Genomic DNA, 24,803 nt, shown 5'->3' with positions numbered 1-24,803 from the left:
GGCTTTATTCAAATTTCACTAATTTTCCCACTAAGGTCCCTTTTCTGTTCCAGGATCCAATTGGATGTACCATATTGCATTTAGGCATCATGTCTCCTTTGTCCTGTCTAGTATGTGACAGTTACTCAGTCTTTCCTTGTTTTTCATAATGTTGACACTTATGAAGGGCTAATCAGTTAATTTATAGAATGGCCTTCAATTTGGGTTTATCTTGTTTTCTTATGATTAAACTGCTAGCAAGGGTTTTGGGAAAAGTACCACAGAAAGTATGTACCTTCTCATTGCATTATTTAACGATATCTTATTATATCAATGTATAGAGCATCAGTTTATTACCACTGACATTAACTTTGATCATCTGGTGTTGTCTGGCAGATTTCTCCTCTGTAAAGATATTTTATTTCCCTTTTTGTACTCTAGTCCTCTAAAGCAAGTCACTAAATTCAGTCCACATTCAAGGAGAGAGGCTATGGCAACTTTTAGAATGGAGAAGTCAACTGAGTTTTTTACTGCTTGTTATTAAAAATATATAGAATAAGTAAAGACAAGGTGAGGGGAATGGAATGTACCAGTGCTAATTTTTATACTCTCTTATCTGGTATTAATGACAAGGGACAGAGCTGCTGAACTTAATTTTTAAAAGTTGCTTTTGCCATAAATGATTTATTCCTGATAAAAGATGTGGATCTAATGTAGAATCCAGCTTCTGCTCCTAATTATGTTAGACTAGGAAAGTCAGAAAACTAAAAAAAACTGGCAGAAATACAGGCATACCTTGAATATATTGTAGGTTCGGTTCCAGACTACACAATAAAGTGAATGTCACAATAAAGCGAATTACACAAAATTTTTGGTTTCCTACTACATATAAAATCTATTTACTATACTATAGTCTGTTAAGTGTGCAATACCATTATGTCTAAAAAAACAAGGTACATATCGTAATTAAAAAATACTTTATTGCTAAAAAAATGCTAACCATCATCTGAACCTTCAGCAATTCATAATCTTTTTGCTGTTGGCGTTGGATCTGGGCAAAGTAAATTGAAAACCTTCTGGAAAGGATTCACCATTCTAGATGCCACTGAGAACATTTGTGATTAACGGAAAGAGATCAAAATATCAACATTAAAAGGAGTTTGGAAGAATTTGAACCCAACCCTCCTGGATGACTTTGAAGAGTTCAAGACTTCAGTGGAGGAAGGAACTACAGATGGGGTCGAAATAGCAAAAGAACTAGAAGTGGAGAGTGAACATAAGGCTGAACTGCTGCAATCTCATGGTAAAACTTCAACAGATGAGGAGTTGCTTCTTAAGGATGAGCAAAGAAAGTGGTTTCTTGAGATGGAATCTACTCCTGGAGAAGATGCTGTGAAGATTGTTGAAAGGAAAACAAAGGATTTAGAAACTTAGTTGAGAAAACAGTGGCAGGTTTTGAGACGACTGACTCTAATTTTGAAAGAAGCTCTACTGTGGGTAAAATGCTATCAAACAGCATCACAGGCTACAGAGAAATCATTAGTGAAAGGAAGAGTCAATCGATGTGGCAGACTTCATTTTTGTCTTATTTTAAGAAATCGCCACAGCCACCCCAACCTTCAGCAACCACCACCTTCATCAGTCAGCAGCCATCAACAATAAGTGATGTTTTGCAATTATTTATGTGGGGACAGAGCAGTTTCCAGGTTCTTGACCTCACATGGAAAGGTGCTGGCTCGGTTATTAGGGGGCCATCAGCTGTAGTCAGATGGCCATCCGCTGCGGCTGGGTGGCCATCAGCTGTTAGTGGTTAGCCATTAGCCACTAATATAACTCCTGTGGCTACGGTGGCAAGGGGGTTGGTTGGTTGGCAGAGAGAAGCGGACGGCAGATTGTGTCTCCTGCTTCCTGTGTTTCCAACCCAGCCGCCAACGAGAGTATAGTGGTATGACTCCCCTATCTATGGCTCTGTTGGTGTTCCTTTTTGGCCTCACCATATCCTGCGTTATGTGGGGAGCGGGAGCTGAGTCCCTGCATGACAATTTATGTTGTTATGTAATATTGTATAAGTCTTCAAATTGCGTATTTCCATTGCATAAATACATACACATGTACAAAAATAAAATATAACTACATATATTTTAAGGCATTTCCTTCTGTAATTCTGGAGTTTGAGGAATTAGGAGAGTGAGACAGTTCTTCACAATTGTTAGGATTATAGGCTCATGAGTCAGATAGACCTGGATTCAAATTCTGCATCTCCATTCATTAGCTGCCTCTCCATTCATTAGCTGCATGACCTAAGCTCAGTTTCCTCATCCATAAAAAGGGGTAACACCTGAACTTGGGGATTCTTTAGATGAGGAAGGACACTGCCTTTCAATAAGTGGTGGCTACCAAGGAAGAATAACTTCATCCTCAAAAGGACAGTCCTTTGAAACTCTTACTGAGTCAGTGTGACTTCCTTTGACAGAGAGAAAGTTAGGAATCAATTCAAGGGGAGAAGCGCAACTTTCACTATACATCCTAAAGGTACCCGGTGTAGGGGAAGAAAAATATTTACATTCTCAGTGGGTTCTCTGTTAACATGACAAAGGAAAATGGTTTTAGGCTGGGGGGCGGGCAGTAAACTGGGAAGGTAAACATATGTGGGGAAGGTAAACATATGGGGGGAAGCTAACTCAGTAAGGTTTGTTTGCAAATTCCTCTGGTGCCATCTCTGGGCTAAGAGTCTAGAGCAGTATAAAGGAAATTTATACCCTGCCTTTAGACAGAAAAGGGGGAGGAGGGTAAGAGAGTTCTTCCTGCTTTGCTGCTTCTTAATTGCCTTCAACTCAAAGTAATTATGTCAAAGAGGCATATTTTGGGGTGACATATTTTGGTTTCCTTCACCAGTAAGGTTGTTTTCTAGGACTTCAGAATTTTGTACCTGTTGACATAAGAAACGTCCACACCTGCAGAGAATTTTCACAAGAGTTTTTGTGAACCAAACTGATGACATATGCCGGGGAGTAAGATCTTAAATGCTCCAGAGAATAACTGTTTTGCAGTTTCTTTTATGGATTTGAAATTAAGGAATGTAAAAAAGATTACACGGAGGTGGGGGAAAGCCAAGTGGGAATTGGATTACAGGATAGTTAACAAGATTATGTGCTCTCTGTGAGTGCGGCTAAGGCTAATTTCAAAGGGATATTAACTTAGATGCACAGAAACAGTGGACAAGGCTTACTTGAGGCAAAGATAAACCTTTTACTAAAGAAGTTATATGCCTGAGGCATGACCTGCCCAGTGAGGAATTTATGATCAGATCACCCTGTGAGGTTACTTTCCGTAGAGCTCTCTTTCTCATCCACGCACCACACACACTTTACTATTCCAATGAGAAGGTGTTGTAAGGTCTATGGGACCGAAAGCTTTTAGAAGAGGAAGCAGCGCAGTGCTTCTCAGGGCTGCTTGCCATCATATGTACATATATATGTAGTCAGTTACATACCTATTTTAAGTGTATACACATATACATACTTATTTTAAACAAGAAAACACCCATTGCTGCTATAGTCAGACAATGCTTGTAATTGCTTGTGTTAAAGGTGATTAGCCAATTGGATTACTTAAGGGAATTGCGTAAGCAATAGAAAGACGATGATCAGGTGAATTCCATTTGATGTCATAATTCCTCTGCCTCAGGGAGGGTTTTTTTAAATCAGATGAAGCAGTAGTAGAGTAGGAAAGGAGAAAAAGGGACGGAAAGAGAGTGACTTTCACAACTTAGAAACTTAGGTAGAGATGTGCAATGGGTCACCATGGATGGAAGCTTTTGTGATTTATAAAAAGCCTTAATTTAAAGCATTTGTTTTATTCAATATGGTGCTCACTCACCCCACAGCCACAGTGACCTGAAATACGAATCTATCCATATTCCTATACTCTCCTCACTACCAACAAACAAACCAAAACACACAAAAACAAAGATTCTTAGCAGGACTCTGGTGACATGGCCTATTTGCCTACCTCTCCAGTCCCTGTCTTACACTTATTGGAGGGCTGTTTTAGTTCCAGAAAAACAAGCAAGTTCACACTCTATGCATTTTCTCCTGTTTCCTTGGCCTGGAATGCTAGTCTCACCTTTCTTTGCCTGATGAACAATCATTTACTTTGGAAAACTCTTAACATCATCTGTCAGGAACCCTTTCCTGGTTCTTCGTCCTGGCACTGGCCCCTGCCTCTCAGCTCTGTGCATATCACTATTTTATTTTTTTAATCTCCTCTTATCTATTTCATGTTCCATACAATATTGTTTTATTTTGAATGTCAGTTCTCTAAATCCTGTAGAACTATTTCATCTTTGTATCCTGTCCCCTAGCGGGGTGTGACAACCAAAAACTGTTTATGCAGCTGAAATGAACCCACGTTTCCTCACCAATGACCCAATCACCCCCACCACATACCTTCGGCTCAGAATCCCTAAATTATATCTCAAAATCACCATGCTTGCAAGTGCCTCCAGGACATAAGTTCCTTTTACAGAGTTTGAAATGTCTTAAGTCACCTGTACTTCTCTTAGGTCTTGTTTCCCATTCCTGGGCTAAGCTTGCTCAGTGAGAGGAGAAAGGGAAATCTAATTCCTAAGAAACAAACACTCCAAGCCTGCTTTGGTGTAAAGCAGAACTGTGGGCGGCACAAGCCGGTCTAGAGCTCAGTCCCACCCAGACTCCCACCCGCCCCCACACTCTCTTGGTTTTCAGGTGGACACAATCCAGGTGCGAGTCACATCCGTACCGCGTAGCCTGGTGAACGTCACCGAACACTTCTCCCGGACCCCTGCAGCAGTAATAGCAGTGCGACGGGATGGGGTGGGTGTCACCACGCGGTGGTCACCGTCTCCCCCGCGATGTGCAGGCGTTGGGACCTCGAAGGGGAAGCCCTGGGTGTTCGTGGTCCCGTACCCCGGAAACCCCGAGGGAAGGAGGGGCTGGGAGGAGTTGATCAGTTTCTCCGGAGTTGCGCAACCAGCAGCTCCCAGAGGCGGGCATTCATTCCCGCCCGCGTCCCCGGAGCAGCCCGCCTCCGCTGACCCCTGCAGAGCCCGAACCAAAACCGAAAGGAGCCGCATCCCCGCTTACCTGGCGTCGCGTCCCCTGGGTGGTCGCTGCGCTCCTCCAAGTCCGCGGGGCACCGCTTTGTGACTTCACTCATTTCGCAACAAGCCCGGGCCGCCTGGGCCCCACCCACCCGGCCCGCCGCCTTGCCTTCCGCAGCCTCCTCGGGTCTCCGCGCTTCCCCTCGCTCCCGGGCTGGGCCTGCCCCTGCCGTCGCGGAGCCTTCTGTCCCGCAGCTCGTGGCTGTCCGTGCGGTGGACGCCGCCTGGCGGGCCGGCACGTGGCGGCCCCCGCCCCCCCGGAGCAGCCAGGAACAGCCCGGAGTCCCGACCCGCTGAGGGCAGCGCACTCCCGAAGGCGCGATGCTGTGCTTCCTGAAGGGAATGGCTTTCGTCCCCTTCCTCCTGGTGACCTGGTCGTCCGCTGCCTTCATCATCTCCTACGTGGTCGCCGTGCTCTCCGGGCATGTCAACCCCTTCCTCCCCTACATCAGGTGAGGGGCAGGGTGAGCGGAGGGCTGGGGACCAGGCAGAGGCACCGCTGGGAAGCGCTGCTGATGGGGAGGACGGGGGACCAGATCCAGCTGGGGTTTCTTGCGGAAAGACCGAGGTGTGACCACGAGGAGAGGAGAGTATGCACCCTGGCAGATGTGTAGGGAGGTGGCGGGTCGGGGGTACAGAGCTAAGCAGTTCTGACTTGACTCTGAACACTGAACACAGTGGCATCACGAGCGGTTCAGGGGAGACAGGAGAACTTTCAGACTGGTGCGGGACAGAATCTCTAGAAGACGCTTCTTTGGCGATACTGAAACAGGATGCGTGCTGATGGATGCTTTTCATTGAGAGTGCAAGTTGCAGATCCAGGTGTGCGCTAAAACAGCTCACATGTTTCACTTCTGCTTCCCAACATCCTCTTGAAGTGGATGTCTGGCTCATTTTTCATGAAAAGAAACTAAGTTTAAGCAGATGTTGAAATACCATCAGTGTGACACTGATGTCACAGCTAGGAAATGGTGAAAGCAGAATCCACACCCAGATCCATTTCATGCCAAAAGCAACACTGTGGTACCTCCCGGTCACTGGGGGTCAGGTTTTCGCTCTCCTGGATGGAGCTGCCCAAGGTCCCTCTGGGTTCTGTGCCCCCAAAGTGAGAGCCCTCAAATTGTCAGCTTGTGACATCCCTTGTGTTGTCATTATGGCTTTTCGTTTGTCATGAGTTTTGGCCTCCACCTTTTTAGGGTCCCTTCATTAGTGCCCAGGACACACGTCCTGATCCTCTCCATGTGCCTCCCAACTCAGTGCCTTGCCCATGGCAGTGTTTATTAGAACAATTCATCTTTATCAAAGAGATGTGACTTCTCTGGATCGGTATTGGCTGGTGAGGGGATAATAAAGTTGGTGACACCCAGTGTCTGTAGAGATTATAGATTGTAGGGTTTCTCCTTTCTGCAGCCATTCTGCCTTGTGCACAATATTTTGTAATATGGGTGAGGAAGGGAGTGAAGATGAAGCAAGAAGAGACTCGAATTTAGAGAGATGCAAGGAAGAGAGCGTTCTGGAGAAGGGGGAAATATATGGTATTGATGCAGAAAGAGGGGCTTCTTGCATCAAGCAGACTTTCCCACTAGGCCTTGTGCTCCTGCAGAATGGCACAAGGGCTTAGTTTCTCATGGCTCATCTCAGTGCCAAGTGCCACTGTGTCACTCCTCTGGATTCTGAACCAGCATAGATCCTCTTAGACTTGTGTAAAAAGCTTCTCTTCCTGCAATGCTTTTTATTGAGAAAAGAGTAGCTGTATTTGTCCCAGATCTGAAGGTCAGGGACAGATAATATTTGACACGCATTGGCCAGGCAGTCAGAGGCAGGGTTTGAGTCTTTGTAGAGGTGTCTGATACGGTTGTGATTAATATTACCCCAAGGTGAACCTGAAATGGAAGACATTCAGAAATGGGGAAATGAGCTGACAAGACGAACCACTTATGAGATGCTCAGATCACAGACATTCCAAGGGAGAGGGTTTAAATTTAACAAGGAAAGAAAGCCTTTAGAAAAAGAATTACAGGAAGAAAAGGCATGAGATTGTCCCTTTGTTGCCAGGAGCCATCAGTCTACAAACAACAAACACGTGTATTGCTTGCTCACATGTGCCTGAGGCTTTGAAGTTGTCTGCTTCCCTGCAGACAAGAGCAGCTGGAGCATTGAATTGCTCCTGCCCCTCCCAGAAAACCAAGTCATTGAGGCCAGGACGAGAGGTAGGTAGATAAGAGCCAGACAACAGGACCTGGTGGAAGTAGCGCCAAATTGATCAGTTTTGCCCAGAAATGTTCGCCCTTATCTCCTGTAAGTCCTCTCTGCTCTCCCTACCTCCTGTTCTTCTTTACCCTCACTCCCTCCATTTCCTCCAACCACACTGGCTTCCTTTCTGTGTCTCACACATGTCAGGCACACCTCCTTCTCAGGGCCTTGGCACTGACTATTCTTCTGCCGGAGTGTCCTACCTCCAGAATTTGCCCTTACCTCCCTTGTTCAAGTATTGTTTCAGTGAGGCCTGCTCTGATAGGCCTATTTAAAATTGCACCCTAGTGAGCTTGATCCCCCATACCCAGTCTTACTAGTCACCAAAGCTCTGTCACCTAACAAACTATATGATTTACTTATTATGTTGATTACTTGTCTTCCTTCTCTGGAGTGTAAGATCTATGAAGGCTCTCAACATCACTTGTTGAATTAATATTTCTCAGGCACTCACTGTGGTTATTGTATTCTTCCCCCTCGAGCAGGCCAGTTCCCTTCAGGGAAGGCCTGATTCAGTCACTGGTGGTTGGTCAGTGATTTGGATGTACAGATGCTCCTCAACTTTGGGGTTACCTCCTGATAAACGCATCTTAAGCTGAAAATATTGTAAATTGAAAATGCGTGTAGTAATCTAGCTTAACTCTTTCACTGCATTAATTGGTTTCAAGTTTTTTCTCCAAAATGTATCAAAAATCGACAAAAGTCGAATGTCGCAGCTTAAGTATTTAATAATAGCTTAGCCTAGCCCACCTTAAACGTGCTCAGAACACGTATATTAGCCTAGTGTTGAGCAAGATCATCTAGCACAAAGCCTATTTTATGATAAAGTGTTGAATATCTCATGTAATGTATTGAAGACTGTACTGAAAGTGAAACAGTGGTTGTATAGGTTCTCACCATTAACTCACCATTAACCACTAACCATTAGCACACGGAACCTAAAGAATGCTTGAAGCATTGAGCTAAAACAAAGAATGCTGGCAACACAGTATACTGTAGAGTATCAGTTTAAAAAAATAAACTTTTTAGTTAAAATATAGTTGGCATACAATGTTAGTTTCAGGTGTACAACATAGTGGTTGGACATTTCTAGAGGATGAGTTGTTGACCCTCATGATCTTGTGGCTGACTGGGAGCTGGGGCTCGCTGCTGCTGCCCAGCGTCCCGGGAGGATCATACCGCATATCGCTAGCCTGGGAAAAGGTCAAAATTCAAAATTTGAAGTATGGTTTCTGTTGACTGTAGGGCTTTCACACCATCATAAGGTAAAAAAAAAAAAAAATCACAAGTAGAACCATCATAAGTCAGGACATCTGTGTTTAGAATGAACCTCCTTTTTGGTGATAACGTTGTTCACATTGTGCAAGCAATCTGATGTTCTGATCTTTTGTTTTGTTTTGTATTTAACAATGTTGAACACTGAATAAAAGCCATTGCATGTTAATTAAGCACCAGAACCCTGGGAGCACCTCTCTAGTATGGCAATCAAACTCAGCTTCTTTACCGGGTATTTCCCTACGACACTGTTACTCTTCATTATATTGGCTAAATGGGCAAATATTAATAGCTCTTAGATATATGGAAAGATGCTCAACCTCAAGAATTGAATAAAAATTCAAATCAAAACTCATTGATGCCATTTTTCATCTACTGAATTGACAGAAGAAACCTAAATGTTTGACACACTATTTGTGAGACTTTGTGGAAACAGGCTCCCATATGTTGCTGGTGGGAATGTAAATTGATTCAATCTCTGAGGAACTTGGCTTTATCAAAATGACAAAAGTATATTTCTACAAGGTTACTGCTAATAGCATTGTTTTCAGTAACAAAGGTTGGAAACCATACAAATATCCATCAGGAGAATACTAGCTAAATAAATATGGTTTATTCAAAGAAGACTTCAAACAAAGCTCTCTATACATAGAATAATCTCTTTGAATTAATACATTGATGTGAAAAATTTCCAGTACATTGTTACATGGAAAAAACAAGATGCAGAACAAAATATGTTACCAGTTTGTGGAAGAGGTAGGGGGTTGGGGGATGGAGGGGGAAATAGTATACATTTTGTATTTGCTTGCGTAAAGAAACTAATAAAAGTGATTTATCTGTATGATGGAAGGAGTAAGTCATAGTCAAGGAGACATTAGCAGATGGGTAAAATGACAGAAATACTTTTTCACCATACTTTTTAAAAATTAATCTTTTTACTTCTGAGATAATTGTAGATTTACATGCAGTTACAAAAAATAATGCAGAAAGATCCCATGTATCTTTTACCCAGTGTCTCTCAAAAGTAACATCTTGCAAACTTGGCATACCTTTATGTATGTATTTATTTTTCAGACAAATGAATGGGCTTTCTCTCAGAAAATTAAATTAGAAACATGGGATTCAAACAGCCACTAAATTTAACAAGTTGGAGTAGAACAGTGCAATATTTCTGTATTATGAAACCATTAATGCAAGGATGTCAAAACCAAGGAAAAATAAAAGTCAACCTGAAAGGATTAGTTACACCCATATATATTGTTGAGCACCATCATGGTTAATTTATTAGAGTTTCTTTTTTTTTTTCAATAAACTTTATTGAAGTATAATGTCCATGCAAGAAAATGCATCTATTTTAAATATACAGTTTTGTGAGTTTTTAAAAAAATGTGTATGCCTATATAGCCATCATGATAGTCAAGCTATAGAACATTTTCATCACTGCGGAAGACTTCCTCGTACCCCTTCCTGCTCCATCCTGGCCCTACACCACTGCTGATCTGCTTTTTCTTACTTTGCTAGCGATTCATATTAATATAATCCTACAGTACTTACTCTTTTTATTTTATTAGTTTCAGTTGTGCAAAACGATGGACTAGTTAGACATTTATCATTTATACCCCTCACAAAGTGATAATGTTATAGTTTCTTATATTTCCTCTGTGACCAAATCCTCAGGCTATCTTGGATCAACATTACTTCTCAACTCCTCCAACTGGTAAGCCATTATCTTTTACATATTGTTTGGCTTGTGTTTCATGCTTCCAGAATATTTGGTGGCCTTTTACTTTCAAGTTTGCCAATTCTGCGTCCTGGTTGCATCCTTTATTAGCGTAGTCTCACTTTTTTTTTTGCAAGTCCTGTTTGCTGGATGAATTGTGGTCTTTGATTACTTCCATGGCGCCTCCTCAGGACCACAAATCCTGATCAGTGATTGGTGGCAGAAAACCTAGAATTAAGCCACCTTAAAAGGGAGACCAAAATGGCATAGTAAATAAGTAAAAGAAGTTAGGTTTTTAACTCCAAAAATGAATCTGAAAATTATAGAAATTATTTGGTATTTATTTCGTTAACAATCACAAAATTTAGGTTACAATCACAATGTGCTAATTCTTATAATAAACAAAATTCATTACAACGAACGCTTCTCATAATGAACAAAACAAAATGAAAAGACAAAATTCTTATAAGGAACCAAAATCTTAAAATGATTCAAGTGCTCTTTTTAAGGGAAGGGTACATACTTTTCCAATACAGTTCTATGATTGCATGATACAAAGTCCTTGATTTCACATTTGTCTTTTGAAGGGGGATATGAAGAGGCTCATTTTTGCAGAAATGTTTTATGACTTCAATTTTCCCAATGACCATTCTTAATATATGTGGGAGGACATTGATCTTGTTTATTGTCTGTGTCTCATGAGGGAGAGATTTCGAGCCTGTTCACTGCTCCATCCCCAGCATTTATGACAGCGCCAGAGACATAGGAGATGCTTGGTAAATATTAGTTGAATGCTGATTAAGATCATTTACACCAGGGCCTGTTTCGTTTATACCTGTTTCATTGGTCGTGTCAGTTTCTCTTCGATTGTTAACTGACTCTGCCAGCATTCATTGTTCATTTACTACTTTGATTGCGATTCCAACTCTTGTCTCCAACACCATTTCTACTGACTTCATGAAATTCTCCATGTTTATAAGATTTGCAATCTCCCTTTGTAGTCAGTTTGACTATTTACTTCTCAGCTCTCCCAGATGATAAAAGCCACTCTTTATATCGTCTTCTTTGGCTGTGTCTCATGCTTCCAGAATATTCTGTGGCCCTTTACTTTTAAGGTTTTGCCAGTTATGCATCCTGGTTGCTTTTTATTAGCCTAGTCTTACTTTTTGTGCAAGTGCTGTTTGCTGCATAGAATGTGGTCTTTGGTCATTCCCATTATTTCTCCTCATGACCACCGCCCAATGATTATTGGCAGAACACTGGGTAACCTAGTAAATATTCACCATGTTGAATATTTACAACACTTGGTAATCATACTGAGAGGGAACATAGTAGATTGGATAAGGGAACAACTGTGCAGCAGATGACTTTGATTAGACTACACCATGTGCCCCGGCTATAGGACTTTGGACAAGTGACTTGACTTCTCTCTGTTTCCCTTTGGGTTAATAGCACCTCCCTTGTGAATTAACACATGAACCCACTGAGAACTCATTAACACCCTGATCCAAGAACATAATAAGTTATCTGTAAGCACTTGCTGTTAGTATTATTAAGGGACCGGTCCACGTTAATCTGGGTAGATGCTAGTGTTAAGTAGGAAAGGACATTTGGTTGAGGGCTAGTTTTATAAGTGATCAGTTTATTTTGTGGGTGTAGCAGAAGCTTTCCTAACTACCCTCAACTTAATGAAATTGCTTGTTTAACTGATAACCTCATTCTCTGAAAAGTACACTGACTAAAGCCGGTGGATCCTGAAAACCTCTCCCAGCGGTGGCTACTCTCTGAGCTGCTTGCTTTCTCCTTTCACCTGTTTTTGTACGCTTATCAATGCCAGCTGTGTTTGTTCCCAAATGTGTTTATGCCAGTTGTATTTTTTTTATTGTAAGATTTAACTCAATATACATAAACTGTTGGTCTGTAAATGCAAAAAGAGAACCATAATTTATAAGAATACTCGGTCGAATGCTTTGGCAAGATTCAACAGAGACAAGTAAAAAAATTGCAGTCTGTTTAATAGTGTTTATGACGAGTGTAAAGATTTACGAAAAATGATAAAAAACTGGAAGGATTCTGCACTTAAATTGCTTCAAAAGTGTCTTTAAGGTTTCCCTCTAAAGAAACCAAAACTGGAAATGAGATCATGCAGGGTAGATGTGGTTTATCTTCCAGGAAGACATGTAGTGGACTCGCACTTGTGTAATGGCCTTAACTTCCATCAATAGGTAGGCAAGCGAATATACGTTTATGTTTGTGGTGTGCATGTATCTGTATAATTTTTGATGACTTCCTGCTTAAACCAATATTTTTGATTACTAACTACTACATTGAATTTCAGGCAGTGGTGACGTTTGCTTTCCTATTTAACTGTAACAATGGTGTCTGGGATAATAATCAGAGAATGAGGTCTGTGTGCCTAGAGTCACACATATTCTGACATGCTGTTGATGACATGTTAATCTTTACAATGTAGGGATGATTACCTCATAGAATCTCTAAGTCATAGTGTCATAAGAACGAAAAGGGAGGCATGCCGTGTAAAATTTTCAGCTAAGAAAAGTATCATCCTTTTAAGTGATACTTTATCATTTGATATTTTCTTCAAAAATGCATTACCCAAATTAGTTAATTCTAACAAAAGCATAATGAGAAAATTGAAAATCTCAAACTTGTACAGCTTGAAAATGAATTGAGGTGGTGGAGGCAGTGTTCAGTTCCTGAGCTAACTGTAAATAGTTCAGTTTTCCATTCAATTTAAATTTTCTTGTGTCACTTGATGACATTAAAAATCCTCCCCCACTAAATTAAATAAAATTGTGAACATTTTTCTTCTGTGTTTCTGACTTGTTAAAAGGCATTAGAGTATTGCTCAAAAGTCCTGACTGATGCAGGGCTGATAACTTTTAATAAGGACTCAATTTCCACTTAAAGAGTGCACCACTTAATAGTCCTAAATACCCAACAGTAATTGCCTTTCAGCCCACCAAGAACATGCATTATAGAGTTATTATCTTGCATGCCAAAGACAACTTGCTCATGGCTCCAGAAGGAACAGCTGATGCCAACGTGGTTGTAAATAGACAAGACTGTAAATTCATATGGAAATATGTTATCATAAAATGAAATGTGATAGAGCACAGCAGAGAAGGGTTCCTAAGTTGTGTCCATTGAAATTATCCAGCTCTGGATGCATAGCCTGGCTTCCCCATTTACTATCTGTGTGATCTCGAGTGCATTACTTTTCTAAGACTCAGTTTCTTCCTCTTTAAGATGGCCATAATAACTACTTTCCTTATAATGTTGTGAAGACCAAATAAGATGTGCCGAGCTGAGTGTAAGTACTGAGGAAATGTTAATTGTTTTCTTTTGTAATATTAGTAGCTATAGTCCAAGAAGGGATGGTTTATAGAGACTCGCCTTAAAAAACTTCCTGGGCTGGCCCGGTGGCTCAGGAGGTTGGAGCTCCATGCTCCTAACTCCGAAGGCTGCCGGTTTGATTCCCACATGAGCCAGTGGGCTCTCAACCACAAGGTTGCCAGTTCAATTCCTCGACTCCCGCAAGAGATGGGACTAAAATTGAACACGGCACATTGAGCTGAGCTGCCGCTGAGCTCCCAGATGGCTCAGTTGGTTGTTCAATTCCTCGACTCCCGCAAGAGATGGGACTAAATTTGAACACGGCACCTTGAGCTGAGCTGCCGCTGAGCTCCCAGATGGCTCAGTTGGTTGGAGCGCGTCCTCTCAACCACAAAGTTGCCAGTTCGACTCCTGCAAGGGATGGTGGGCTGCGCCCCCTGCAACTAGCAACGGCAACTGGACCTGGAGCTGAGCTGCGCCCTCCACAACTAAGACTGAAAGGACAACAACTTGACTTGGAAAAAAGTCCTGGAAGTACACACTGTTCCCCAATAAAGTCCTGTTCCCCTTCCCCAATAAAATCTTTAAAAATAAATAAATAAAAATAATAAAATAAAATACAAACTAACCCAAATGCTTAAGAAAAAACAAAAAAAACTTCCCAAATTTGACCTCTTATCACCTCTACCCGGTCCCAGCCACTGTCATCTCTTGACAAACCTCTGAAATAGCTCCCTAATATGGTTCCCCTGGTCTGCACTTGCCCCTCTATAGTCTTTTCACAACATCCTTTATAAAAACATCAGCTTCATATCACTTCCCTGCTCTCAGCCCTCAACAGCATTGTATCATGTTTAGAATAACATTCAGAGTCCTTACCATGACCCATGAGTTCTGCGTGACCCCTCCCCCCACACGCACACACATCCTTACTCACTCCCCTCCAGGCACACCTACTTCCTTGCAGTTTTTCTAACATATTGCCACCTTAAAGCCTTTGACTTTGCTGTTCTCTCTGCTTGTGATTTGCCTGGCCCAAATATTCCACTTCGTTCAGATCTCTGCTCAAGTACCCTTCCCAGATTACTCTGTCTCAAGTATGGGGCTCACCTATCTCCCTCTTATGCAGGTTTCCTTTTCTTCACAGCATTTATCACTCCGAGACTATTTTTATTACCCTTCACAAGAATATAAATTCCACAAAAGAGGGGCGTTTTCTGTTTTATTTACAACTACAGTCACCATGCCTACGAAATTACCTGTTACGTAGAAGGCTATCAGTAACTGTGTATTGAATCACTGAATCCTTGCATTTTTTGTTAGATATTAAGCTTCTTGAAGGTTGTGAGTCAGTTATCTTTGCATCTTTGTATCCCCACTAACTGGCACAGTTCCCGTCACTTTGGAAGTGCTTAACAATTTTTTAAAAAATGTTGTATGAGTGAACAAAGAGGAAACTCGGATTGATAGAAAGAGGGCAAATTGCAGGTGTGTAGTGTGAGGAAAGAGTTGTTTGCATTTATGAATAGGAAATTCTTTTTACATTTAAAAACAGTTGATATAGCTTTAAGATGTCTGTCCCTCTAGAATAATTGTTACCAAGTGAAGCTGCCAAAAAGTTAGCCCTAATAATTATAAGCATCCAATAAAATGTAATGGCTTGTTATTATCATACTTATTCCTTTTAAATAACGTTTAAACATTGTGAAGATAAAGGAATTAATGGTCTCTTTTTACTGGTGCATTAAATGTTTTTAGGTTCTAAGTCCTGATTCATCTTCCAAGCAATGGACTAGAGTATTACGGCAACCCAGCAACCTCAGTCTGGGCATGCAGATAATTTTGCATTTTGTCATCCCAATAATCATGACTGCAGGCTTTGGAGTAATAGAATCACATGTATTCAGTGATTTAAAGCATTTGACCAAGCTTATATTGTCGTATATGTCTTGTTTGTATTGTTTCCATTCCTCTGAGCCTCAAGTGATTATGCAGTGGCTTAATGTTATAAATTAGTTTGCAAAAGGATGTTAGACAAATAACCTGGAAATTTCCATGATGAAATTAACTTGTAGAAATGTAAATAAAGGAAACATAGACATAAACTGACTTCCGAGGCACAACCTACCCTAGAACCTACTGTGTACACACAACAACCTCAACAGTTTTGAAACCACATGCAAATGAACAGTTCCTATCCCTGTTGCAGTTTTCAGGAAGTGCCTCATTGACAAGGTGAGGAGGCTATAAATGGGACTGGGGCAGGGCTAGAACCATATTGCTTAAGCCACGTGGTCCAGAATCATATGGTCGGAGTTGGGCGGGGAGACTACTTCTGCTGGGCTGGGAGGCAACTGATTTTGCCTCTCCCTCTCCAGTTTCCTGAATCAGGTACCCAAGTAAAGCTATGCCAGCTAAAGACTACTACCGCTGCCTTTGTGCAGTGAGATCATTTAGTTTGACCTTAACAAAAATAAAACACAGAGAGGCTGCCCACAGGGCCTCTTTGTACCTCCTTGGTGTTATACTCCTCTGGATTCCAACATGAAGCAGAAGACGTGACACAATATATGATGTAACATATTAGCACATTTTCATTTGCTGCTTGGAAAGTCTTTTTGAAATATTCTTGAGCAAAATTTCATCAAATGCTAGGTACCATTTTTGTCACTTTAATGGAAATAAATCACAAACTGACATTCTTACCTGACAGATTGGGGTATTTGTGTCTCAGACTGTGTCTAATACCTAGTAGATGCCCCATAAATATTTTGTTGATGAGTGGATACATTTTATATTATATGTGGAGCCAAATAAAAAAATTTTTAAAGGTGGTTGCATTTAACCAAACAACTGTTTATGACTACATTAATGTTTTCCCCATTTTTTGTAGTTTAATATTGTCTATGTTTTAGTGCCAAGTATAGGAAAATGGGCCCATTGGTACTCATGAATTGAAGGTAGGTGTTGTAGACTCAGGACTTACGAAAGGAAATCAGATTTACCATGGCAATGAAGATTTCTTAAAGATATTTACAATTAAATTATGGCATTTGAGAAGCTGTGAGGTCTTGCCTGCTTGTCACCTTCCTGGTATACAGGAAAGGCATGATGCTCCCTTCTTGTTACCATCATGGTTCACTGCTCCTGAGAGCCAACTGTGTGCATTTCTTCCCAACTCTATGTTCAGTGACCAACATTTTGGTAGTTTGAAGTTTGACATGTTGGGAGAATTTACACCATAGAAATGGGCCTAGGCTACTGCAAATGCACTCCCTCTAGAGCTGGTTATTAAGTATTTATTAACAAACAGCACATCACTGTTTGTTCTCCATCCCAATCCTAATCTTTCTTCTAATTGCTTTGTCCCTTGCCTGCTGTTAGAGCATAGTGAAGGCAGAAAGATTAGGGAGTCAGACATCTGGATTGGAATATAGATTTTGCTGTGTAATAATAGCTCTGTGACCTCGAACAAGGTATATAAGTTCTCTAATACCCAGTTTTCTCCTTAGTAAAATGAGGTTGATAAAATGAGGTTGAAATGATGTATAATAAGCACCTAGCAGTACCTGGTACATAGTAAATATCCAATAAGTGGTATCTATTATGTCAAGTTTTTTTGCAAGTACTGATCGTCATTCAAAAAACACATATGGAATGGCTATTGGCAAAGCACTTTTGATTCTGCCTGTATTGTTTTTAATGTACAGATAAACAAGAATAAAATACCATCCCGAAATTCTGAGCTTTCAGATTGCATATTTGATGTTATGTGGACTATACATTTGGGCCCTTGGCCTATGTCTTGGTTTGCTGTGAATGGACAGATAGTTTCCGAGTCTGGTCTTCTCACCTCCTGTTAGAACACCTTAGTCCCCCCCAACTACCTGTCCACCTAAATATCCTCCTCATTCTTCCCTTTCCTTCTCTTTCTCCATGAACAAGTAAATAATCTTCCTGGCATGTGGCAGATTATCTAGACCTATGGTAACAAGTGATCTTCCATGGGTTACCTGGTAACTGCTTTCTTTTTCCCCCCACTTCTGCCCCGCCCCCCACTCTGGTTCAAGACGTTTCTCAGTCTAGTTGTGTAGGACACAGCTCCCTGGCCCATGCTGGGGTTATGAACCTTGTGCTCCCCCCCCCCCCCCCCCCCCCCCCCGGCTGAGGCAGTCAGTGCCAGTTGTAAGTCGGCCACTCACTGCAGCTGACAGCGGCTCATACCGACTGCCGGCCACTCACACTGGTTGACAGCAGCTCATGGCAGGTAGCTGCTTTTTTATACCCTGAGGACAAGAATAGAAGGCTTGATTTCCCTGTGAGAATGAATATTCTGGCAAAAGTGTTGCCCAAGGGTATGAACTGTCTGTACCTTTTTCTCATTACTGGTTCCAGTTCCCTCCCGTCACCCACTCAGCACCGGGTTGTCCTCAGAAAGGCATTCCCCACCTTAGGCAGCCTTCACTACAACATTCCTTCAGTGAGAAAAATAGTAATATCAAATTCTAAGTACTTCAGATTCTTATAGGTACAAGTGACGCGGAGATTGAAATAGTTGAGAATATAAGCATTTGTTATAAGGGGGAATATTGACCTCTTTATGTTCTTCAGGTATTAAGTGTTCACAAAATTGAATGGCTCCTGCTTTCCGCAAACACAGGCTTCTTGTGGGATTCTTCAAACACTTTGAAGTACGCCTTTTTCAACGTGATCAGTTTTTCAATACTTAAATTGCAGAGCTGTTTTAAAACATGGGAACACTCAAGACGGGTACAAGTTGTTTCATGTTGGGAGCTCTTTTGCCATCAGTTTTAAACTGTTGCTTTATGCGAGCAGCTTGAAAATGTAAACATTCAAGCCTTGGCACAGATGATAGAAAACAGAACTTTCCAATGCTACCTTCCAGCTCATTCAATTAGTGATAGACTACACCTGAAAAATGTTTTATAGAAATTATGTTTTGCTAAAATAATTTATCATACCCTCAATTGCTTCCATAAAATATTGGCAGGCTTCAATAATATTGCTCAGCTTTTCATCATTATTTTCAGTGTAAATTTGTGCATAAGTGAAATTGTTAAAAAATTTAAATGTGTTTATGTGTATTGAGCATCCCGGTAGCAGATTTTTCAAATGTGATTTTAGACCTATTTTTTCCCCCCTGAAATAGTCACACTCAAGTCTTCACCAAGAATGGACACATGTCAATCAAGTTTATTGAGTTCGATCATTTTAGAAACACTACCACCATTCACTTTGAGCATTTACTAGCTTTTTATAATGAAAAAAAGATGTAATCTTTCATGATAGAAAAATGAATTTTAGATTTTTCAGAGCCAAATGAGAACACTTTAAAACAAAATCAGGTCAAATCTTTGGAATTCAAAGTGACTAAACACCGAGAAGAAACGCAGTATAAAACCTGCCAATTACCTGCCAGCCCAGAGGTCTGAACTGAATTCCTTTTTCATAATTTGGATATTTCTTCTCTTTCTCAGTGATACAGGAACAACACCTCCGGAGAGTGGTATTTTTGGATTTATGATAAACTTCTCTGCATTTCTTGGTAAGTACATAATGATTATTATAAATAAATTTTAAAGGTTCACAATCTCCAGTGAAGAGAAATGTGTCATTTGCAGTTTGTGTATAATTCTTAATTATTTTTTAATAATAATTTTTAACAGACTTTATTTTTTAGAGCAGTTTTAGGTTCACTGAAAAATTGAGCGCATGGTGGAGATTTCCCATATAGCCCATGCACCCCCCACCACAGCATTATCAACAACCCCCACCTGAGTGATGTTAATTAGAGTTGATGAACGCTCATTGACACATTATAATCACCCAAAGTCCATAGTTTACCTCAGGGTTCACTCTTGGTGTTTATCATTTTTTAAAAGTACAACCTTTCAAACTAAATTTTGCTCTACTTTGAGAAACTAAATGACTAGAAATCCAGAATTCCTTATAACCTCATTATAGGACTATTCTTTACTTCCTCTGGTAATTTGCCACAAGATTTTGCAATGGATTTTATATGTAATCTGATTTTTTAAATTGTGTTTTATAGCCAATACATGTGTGTAAACCAAAGACACCTAATGTATAAACTGATATTTCTCAGGATGTGTTCTGAAGGCAACTTACATGACAATCATCTGGGGTGCTGGTTGAAATGCCTATTCTGGGGCCACAGTGCAGAGCTACTCAATCAGCATCTCTGAGAATGGGTCCTAAGAACATGTGATGTGAATAAGCACTGTAGGGGACTTGGATACTCACTAAAGCTTGAGAGGCACTGACACAGGTGTTGTTTCACCTGTTAGAGGGGAAAGGTGAAGCAGGGAAGTTTGTCTCTAACTCAGGTATGGCTTCAATTCCTTAAATACACCTGAGATGCAGTTGGTAGGGTACGAGCCTCTCGTGAGCCAATTAATATGATGACTGAAAAGCTCAGTCTACTAAAGAGTGATCAGGTGTGTAGATGTAAGATGCGGGTCTCTTTCTCCTTTGCCCTTCCATAAACCCCTACCCTATGTAACAATCAGGTGTTTGCCAGAGGCCTATCCTGTAACTAGCACTTTTGTCCATCTCTACTGGTATAGGGTGGGAAGGGACAGAGGTTCTGGAAACCCTACTTAATGACCTGGCACCTTTTGAATCTGTTCATCCTACTTGGTAGAGAGAATGTTTCACCCTGTCAACCATGTGTGGTCTTCTCCCGAGGTTTTAGAGGTGAGCAAGAGGAAGTAGAAATAGTCTCTCAATCTGATTGCCCTCTTACACCATCCTTGCCCAGAGTCCAGATTTAGAAGACAGATTCTTTGATCATCAGCAAGTGATAAACATGGCATTTTCTTCTAGGCAGGGCAGAATCTGATACGAATAGCTTTGTTTAAAATAATCTACGATCAATGATTAGCTTTTAGCCTGCTTTTTAAAATTCAGCAAAAATATTATGGCCATCACACTATTTCAATACATAGAAATCTACTTTATCCTTTTTACACATGCATGATACCCATCTCATGGATGTATTATACTTTATTTAATCAGTCCCATATTGTTAAACATTTAGGCTATTTCTGATTTTGCAATTTATAATGCTAAAGTGAATATACTTTTAAACATACCTTTGCATATATATGTTTTTCTATAAAGTTGCTGAGTTAAAGGAAATATGGATCTAAAATTTTTGATACCTATCCATTTATTCAACATTCATTTACTAAGTGCCTACTACCTTGTTTCCCCAAAAATAAGACCTAGCTGGATAATCAGCTCTAACGCATCTTTTGGAGCAAAAATTAATATAAGACCTGGTCTTATATTATATTTTATAAGACCTGACCTTATAGTAAAATAAGACCGGGTCTTATATTAATTTTTGCTCCAAAAGATGCGTTAGAGCTGACTGTCTGGCTAGGTCTTATTTTTGGAGAAACATGGTATATAACACTCTCTGTGTTTAGTGCACAACAGCAAAAGACAAGGACCCTCCTGTCATGGAGATTACATTTTATTCTTAAATTACTCTCCAAAACAGTAAATGGTATTTGGTTAATTGACTAGCTCTTTGGAAAAACATACCTTTAGTACATTCCCCATACCTTTCACAAAAACCAAAGGCAACTAAAGAACTGAACAGGAAAAGCAAAACTATAAGAGGATTAAATTATAGGAAAATATTTTTAAAAACTTGAGATGGAGAACCTTATCTAAGTGTACACAAAAATCAGAAGCTAAATAGGAAAGAATTGACAGATTTGGGTAGATAGAACATTAAAACTTCTAAGTGATGAAAAAATACAAGAAATAAAGACAGACAACAGACCAGGAGAAAATTTGTAATATTTACAACAGACAATAGACTAATGCACATAATGTGTAAAAAGCAACCACAAATTTAAAATGAATAGACAAACTCGAGAAAAAAATTATAGACATGAAATTTTCAAAAGGAGAAATGCAGATGACTAGTAGACATACCAAAAGTTTCTCAATCTCACCAATGATCAGAGAAACGCAAATTAAACCAACAGGTTGCCAGTTTTCATTCATTAGATTGGGAGTAATTAAAAAATCAAGGGCATATAGAATTACTTTCAAACTCTGTATAGTTTTAGAAGTATAAATTGCTACAGTCTTGGAACAATTTGGAGCTACTTCTCAGCATTTTAATTGGGCATAGTTTTTTAACCCAGTAATACTACTTCTAGGAATTCATCTTTCACAAGCACTGAAAGTGTGCCAAAGACTTGCACATACAAGGATGTTCATTGAGCATTGTTTGCAATAAGAAATACATAGAAACAATGTTGAAATCTATCATTAGGAGAGTGATGAGATAAATATGGCATTTCACTGTATACCATGATGAGACCCCTAAAAATGATGACATAGACCTATTTGTACTGACATGGCAAGAGCTCCGGGGTACATTTTTAAGTGAAAAAAAGCAAGTCACCGAACAATACATGCATGATAGCATCTATGTGGAAAGGGTAACAGCCAAGTGTGTGTGTGTGTGTGTGTGTGTGTGTGTGTGTGTGTGTGTCTGTGTCTCTGTGTCTGTGTGTGTGTGTCCATTACTCTAGGAAGAGAGTAAGCTAGGGTGAGTAAGGACGGGTGAGTGAGTGGGGAGACTATTGCCATCAGAAAATTGAAAATACAAACTTAAACAATGCAAAACTTTCTGTGTTTTTCATTCTAAAAAGTCAAATAATAAAAATTCATTTCTTTTTCAGGTGCAGCCACTATGTACACAAGATATAAAATAGTGGAGAAGCAGAATCAAACCAGCTATTTCAGCACTCCTGTTTTTAACCTGGTGTCGTTAGTTCTGGGATTGGTGGGATGTATCGGAATGGGCATTGTAGCCAATTTTCAGGTATGACCAAGAGTTTTTTTCAGTTTTGGGGGGTGATGGAGTATGTGTGTCTGATGGAAAGAAGCAAGAACTCAAGAGCTATGCTTGTGCCCGTATAACTATCAAATAGTATCCCAAGTATGACAATTGGGATAGTTCGCTTTTGAGAAACAGATATCATTTGAAAGTCAGTCCTGCATGGTACTAGGAGAGACAGGGTGCATGTGGCATGATTGTGAGAGAGCATGCTTTGAACGATGCTATGGGTGTTGCATTGCTTTATATTCTTATTGATGTGGTTGGATGTGTTAGGAGAGCTGTTTCAGTCATTGTAATGATTTCACTAAGAGTGTGAAAATATTTGTGTGTGTGTGTATCTGTATGTATACCAATTCTACTGTTTGAACCTCTGGTGTTCAAGCTCTTTCACAGATGAGGATATATATATGTACATGAAAGTAAAATAATTTGTTCAGGATTCCTCAGCTAATTAGTTGCCACGCCCAAACGTGGCCCCCCTGGCGCCAGTTATCTTACATGACATCTACTGTGGAGTCTGCTTGATATATTCTACTGTGTCAAGTGTTTGAAAAAACTCTACTTGTTTTATTCTAATTTGTGGGTCCCTGTTCATCCTGAGATCTCTTACTGGAGGGCATGGAACCTATTTGTCTATGGAGAACATGTTTAATATTTTAAAAACATTTGTTGTATTTCAAATTAATACCAATTATAATAGTACTCACCTTATAGGGTTATGGCAAGGATTCGATGAGGTAATAGGTAACGTACTGTAGTAACCAGCGGTCTGCACTTGACAACCATCATGGTCATCACCAGTTCATCATTATAGGCTAACTCTATGGTTGTCCTGCTCTGTCCATCACTGTTGTCTCTTGGTAATAGCAGAAATCAATTCATTCCAGGACAATTTTTTTTTTTTAAGGGTACTCCTTTAACTTTTTTCCTACCAGAAGTGGGTTGATCTTGTATGATGCTTATTTTCACAAAACAGTGTCAGCCTTCACTGCCAGCAGGCTGCTAAAGTACATGTCCACGCACTGAAGCAGCAGCCTAAGGGTGCTGTACCCTAGCATGGATATGGGAGGATAATAAATAACCTCAGGCCTCCATCCATCCATATTCTGCTCCTGCGTGAAGCCGGACCATTGTCAGAGAGTCCCCTGTCTGACCTATAGCACGTGGGCCTCATGGAGTCACTTTTTCTGCACTGTCCATGGGGGATGCCATCTGTCATTAGGGGTGGGGCATTATAATAGAGTGCTCTGGGACACTCAGTGCTGTATTGTGACGGGTGAGGGGAAAGGCACCCTTCCCTGTATTTCACAGTATCTTCAGGATAATCTACAGGGTCCTGGGATATTCTTTAAGGTCTCAGGGACAATGAGTTTTCAGTTTTGAAAGTTACAAATCCATAATTATTAGTACTTCCTTGTTCACATTGGAACTAGAAAGGTGAGAGCCAAACTTGTAGCCTCCCTGAAGCAAGTGCATAGGGCTTCAGGGAGGGCATTTTGTGAACTAAATTTGCCTCTGGCTTCATTTCACTTTGCTACTCTTATTGCCATATATGGCAAAATCAGACAAACAATGCTGCCATGTATGGTTACATGTGACATTTGTCACATGGTAGAGACTCTCTGTGACATTTCTTTGTTTTATGATTGTATGCATTTTGTTTTTCTTAACCTCATTTATTGAAAATTTTCTATGTGACATATTTATAAGAACATCGAATGCTTCAACTCATATAATTCTAATAGTAAGCTTAGAAAATAGGTAGTATAATTTTCCCCATTCTCAGTGGAGAAATGGAGGCCCAGAGAGGTTAACATTTACCCAAAATCATATGAGCAATAAAGGCAGAAGTGAGCCTTGCATTGAAGCCATCTGTCCAGAACCTGTGGGAAAGAGTTAACCTCAATGCCAGAATGAGGAAATCTCTGTGAGAAAAAAACATGTTCATAAGTTCTAGTATCAGAAAAAACAATGAAAAAAAAAAAAAGGGGGGAAGTGGGGAGACCTGGAATGATATAATTTGTCTAGTAGAGTATTTATATGAATTGTTCAGTGGGGGATAGTATGCACTCTATGATATCCTATCACTTAATTTGCCAAATCAGTGAATGTCCTAAGTGATACTGCTGTCAATTTCTAAACCACAAAGGGAAGACTTTAGGAAGAAA

At 40.3% G+C, this 24,803-nt stretch overlaps 2 protein-coding genes across 3 annotated transcripts in view; one reads left to right on the top strand and one right to left on the bottom strand.

The window, feature by feature from the left end:
- GNPTAB (N-acetylglucosamine-1-phosphate transferase subunits alpha and beta) overlaps positions 1-5,358 on the bottom strand; it is an 88,406-nt gene extending 83,048 nt beyond the window's left edge. Inside the window, exon 1 of the mRNA XM_074326216.2 lies at positions 5,103-5,358. The gene's annotated coding sequence lies outside the window, so the exon portion shown is untranslated. The remainder of the gene's footprint in view (positions 1-5,102) is intronic.
- DRAM1 (DNA damage regulated autophagy modulator 1) overlaps positions 4,745-24,803 on the top strand; it is a 33,971-nt gene continuing 13,912 nt past the window's right edge. For both annotated transcript variants that reach the window (XR_012494070.2, XM_019732188.3), the window contains exons 1-3: positions 4,745-5,571; positions 19,223-19,290; positions 22,475-22,617. Coding sequence is in view for 1 of the 2 variants with exons in the window: in XM_019732188.3 (XP_019587747.1) it covers positions 5,441-5,571; positions 19,223-19,290; positions 22,475-22,617 (342 nt within the window). In the remaining variant the exon portion in view is untranslated. The remainder of the gene's footprint in view (positions 5,572-19,222; positions 19,291-22,474; positions 22,618-24,803) is intronic.

The sequence above is a fragment of the Rhinolophus sinicus genome, chromosome 1, assembly GCF_057876585.1.
Source record: "Rhinolophus sinicus isolate RSI-liver-muscle chromosome 1, RSI-T2T, whole genome shotgun sequence".
In the NCBI taxonomy this organism is placed as follows: Eukaryota; Metazoa; Chordata; class Mammalia; order Chiroptera; family Rhinolophidae; genus Rhinolophus; species Rhinolophus sinicus.
The sequence above is the reverse complement of the archived record's forward strand: the minus strand, read 5'-3'. Positions and strand labels throughout refer to the sequence as shown.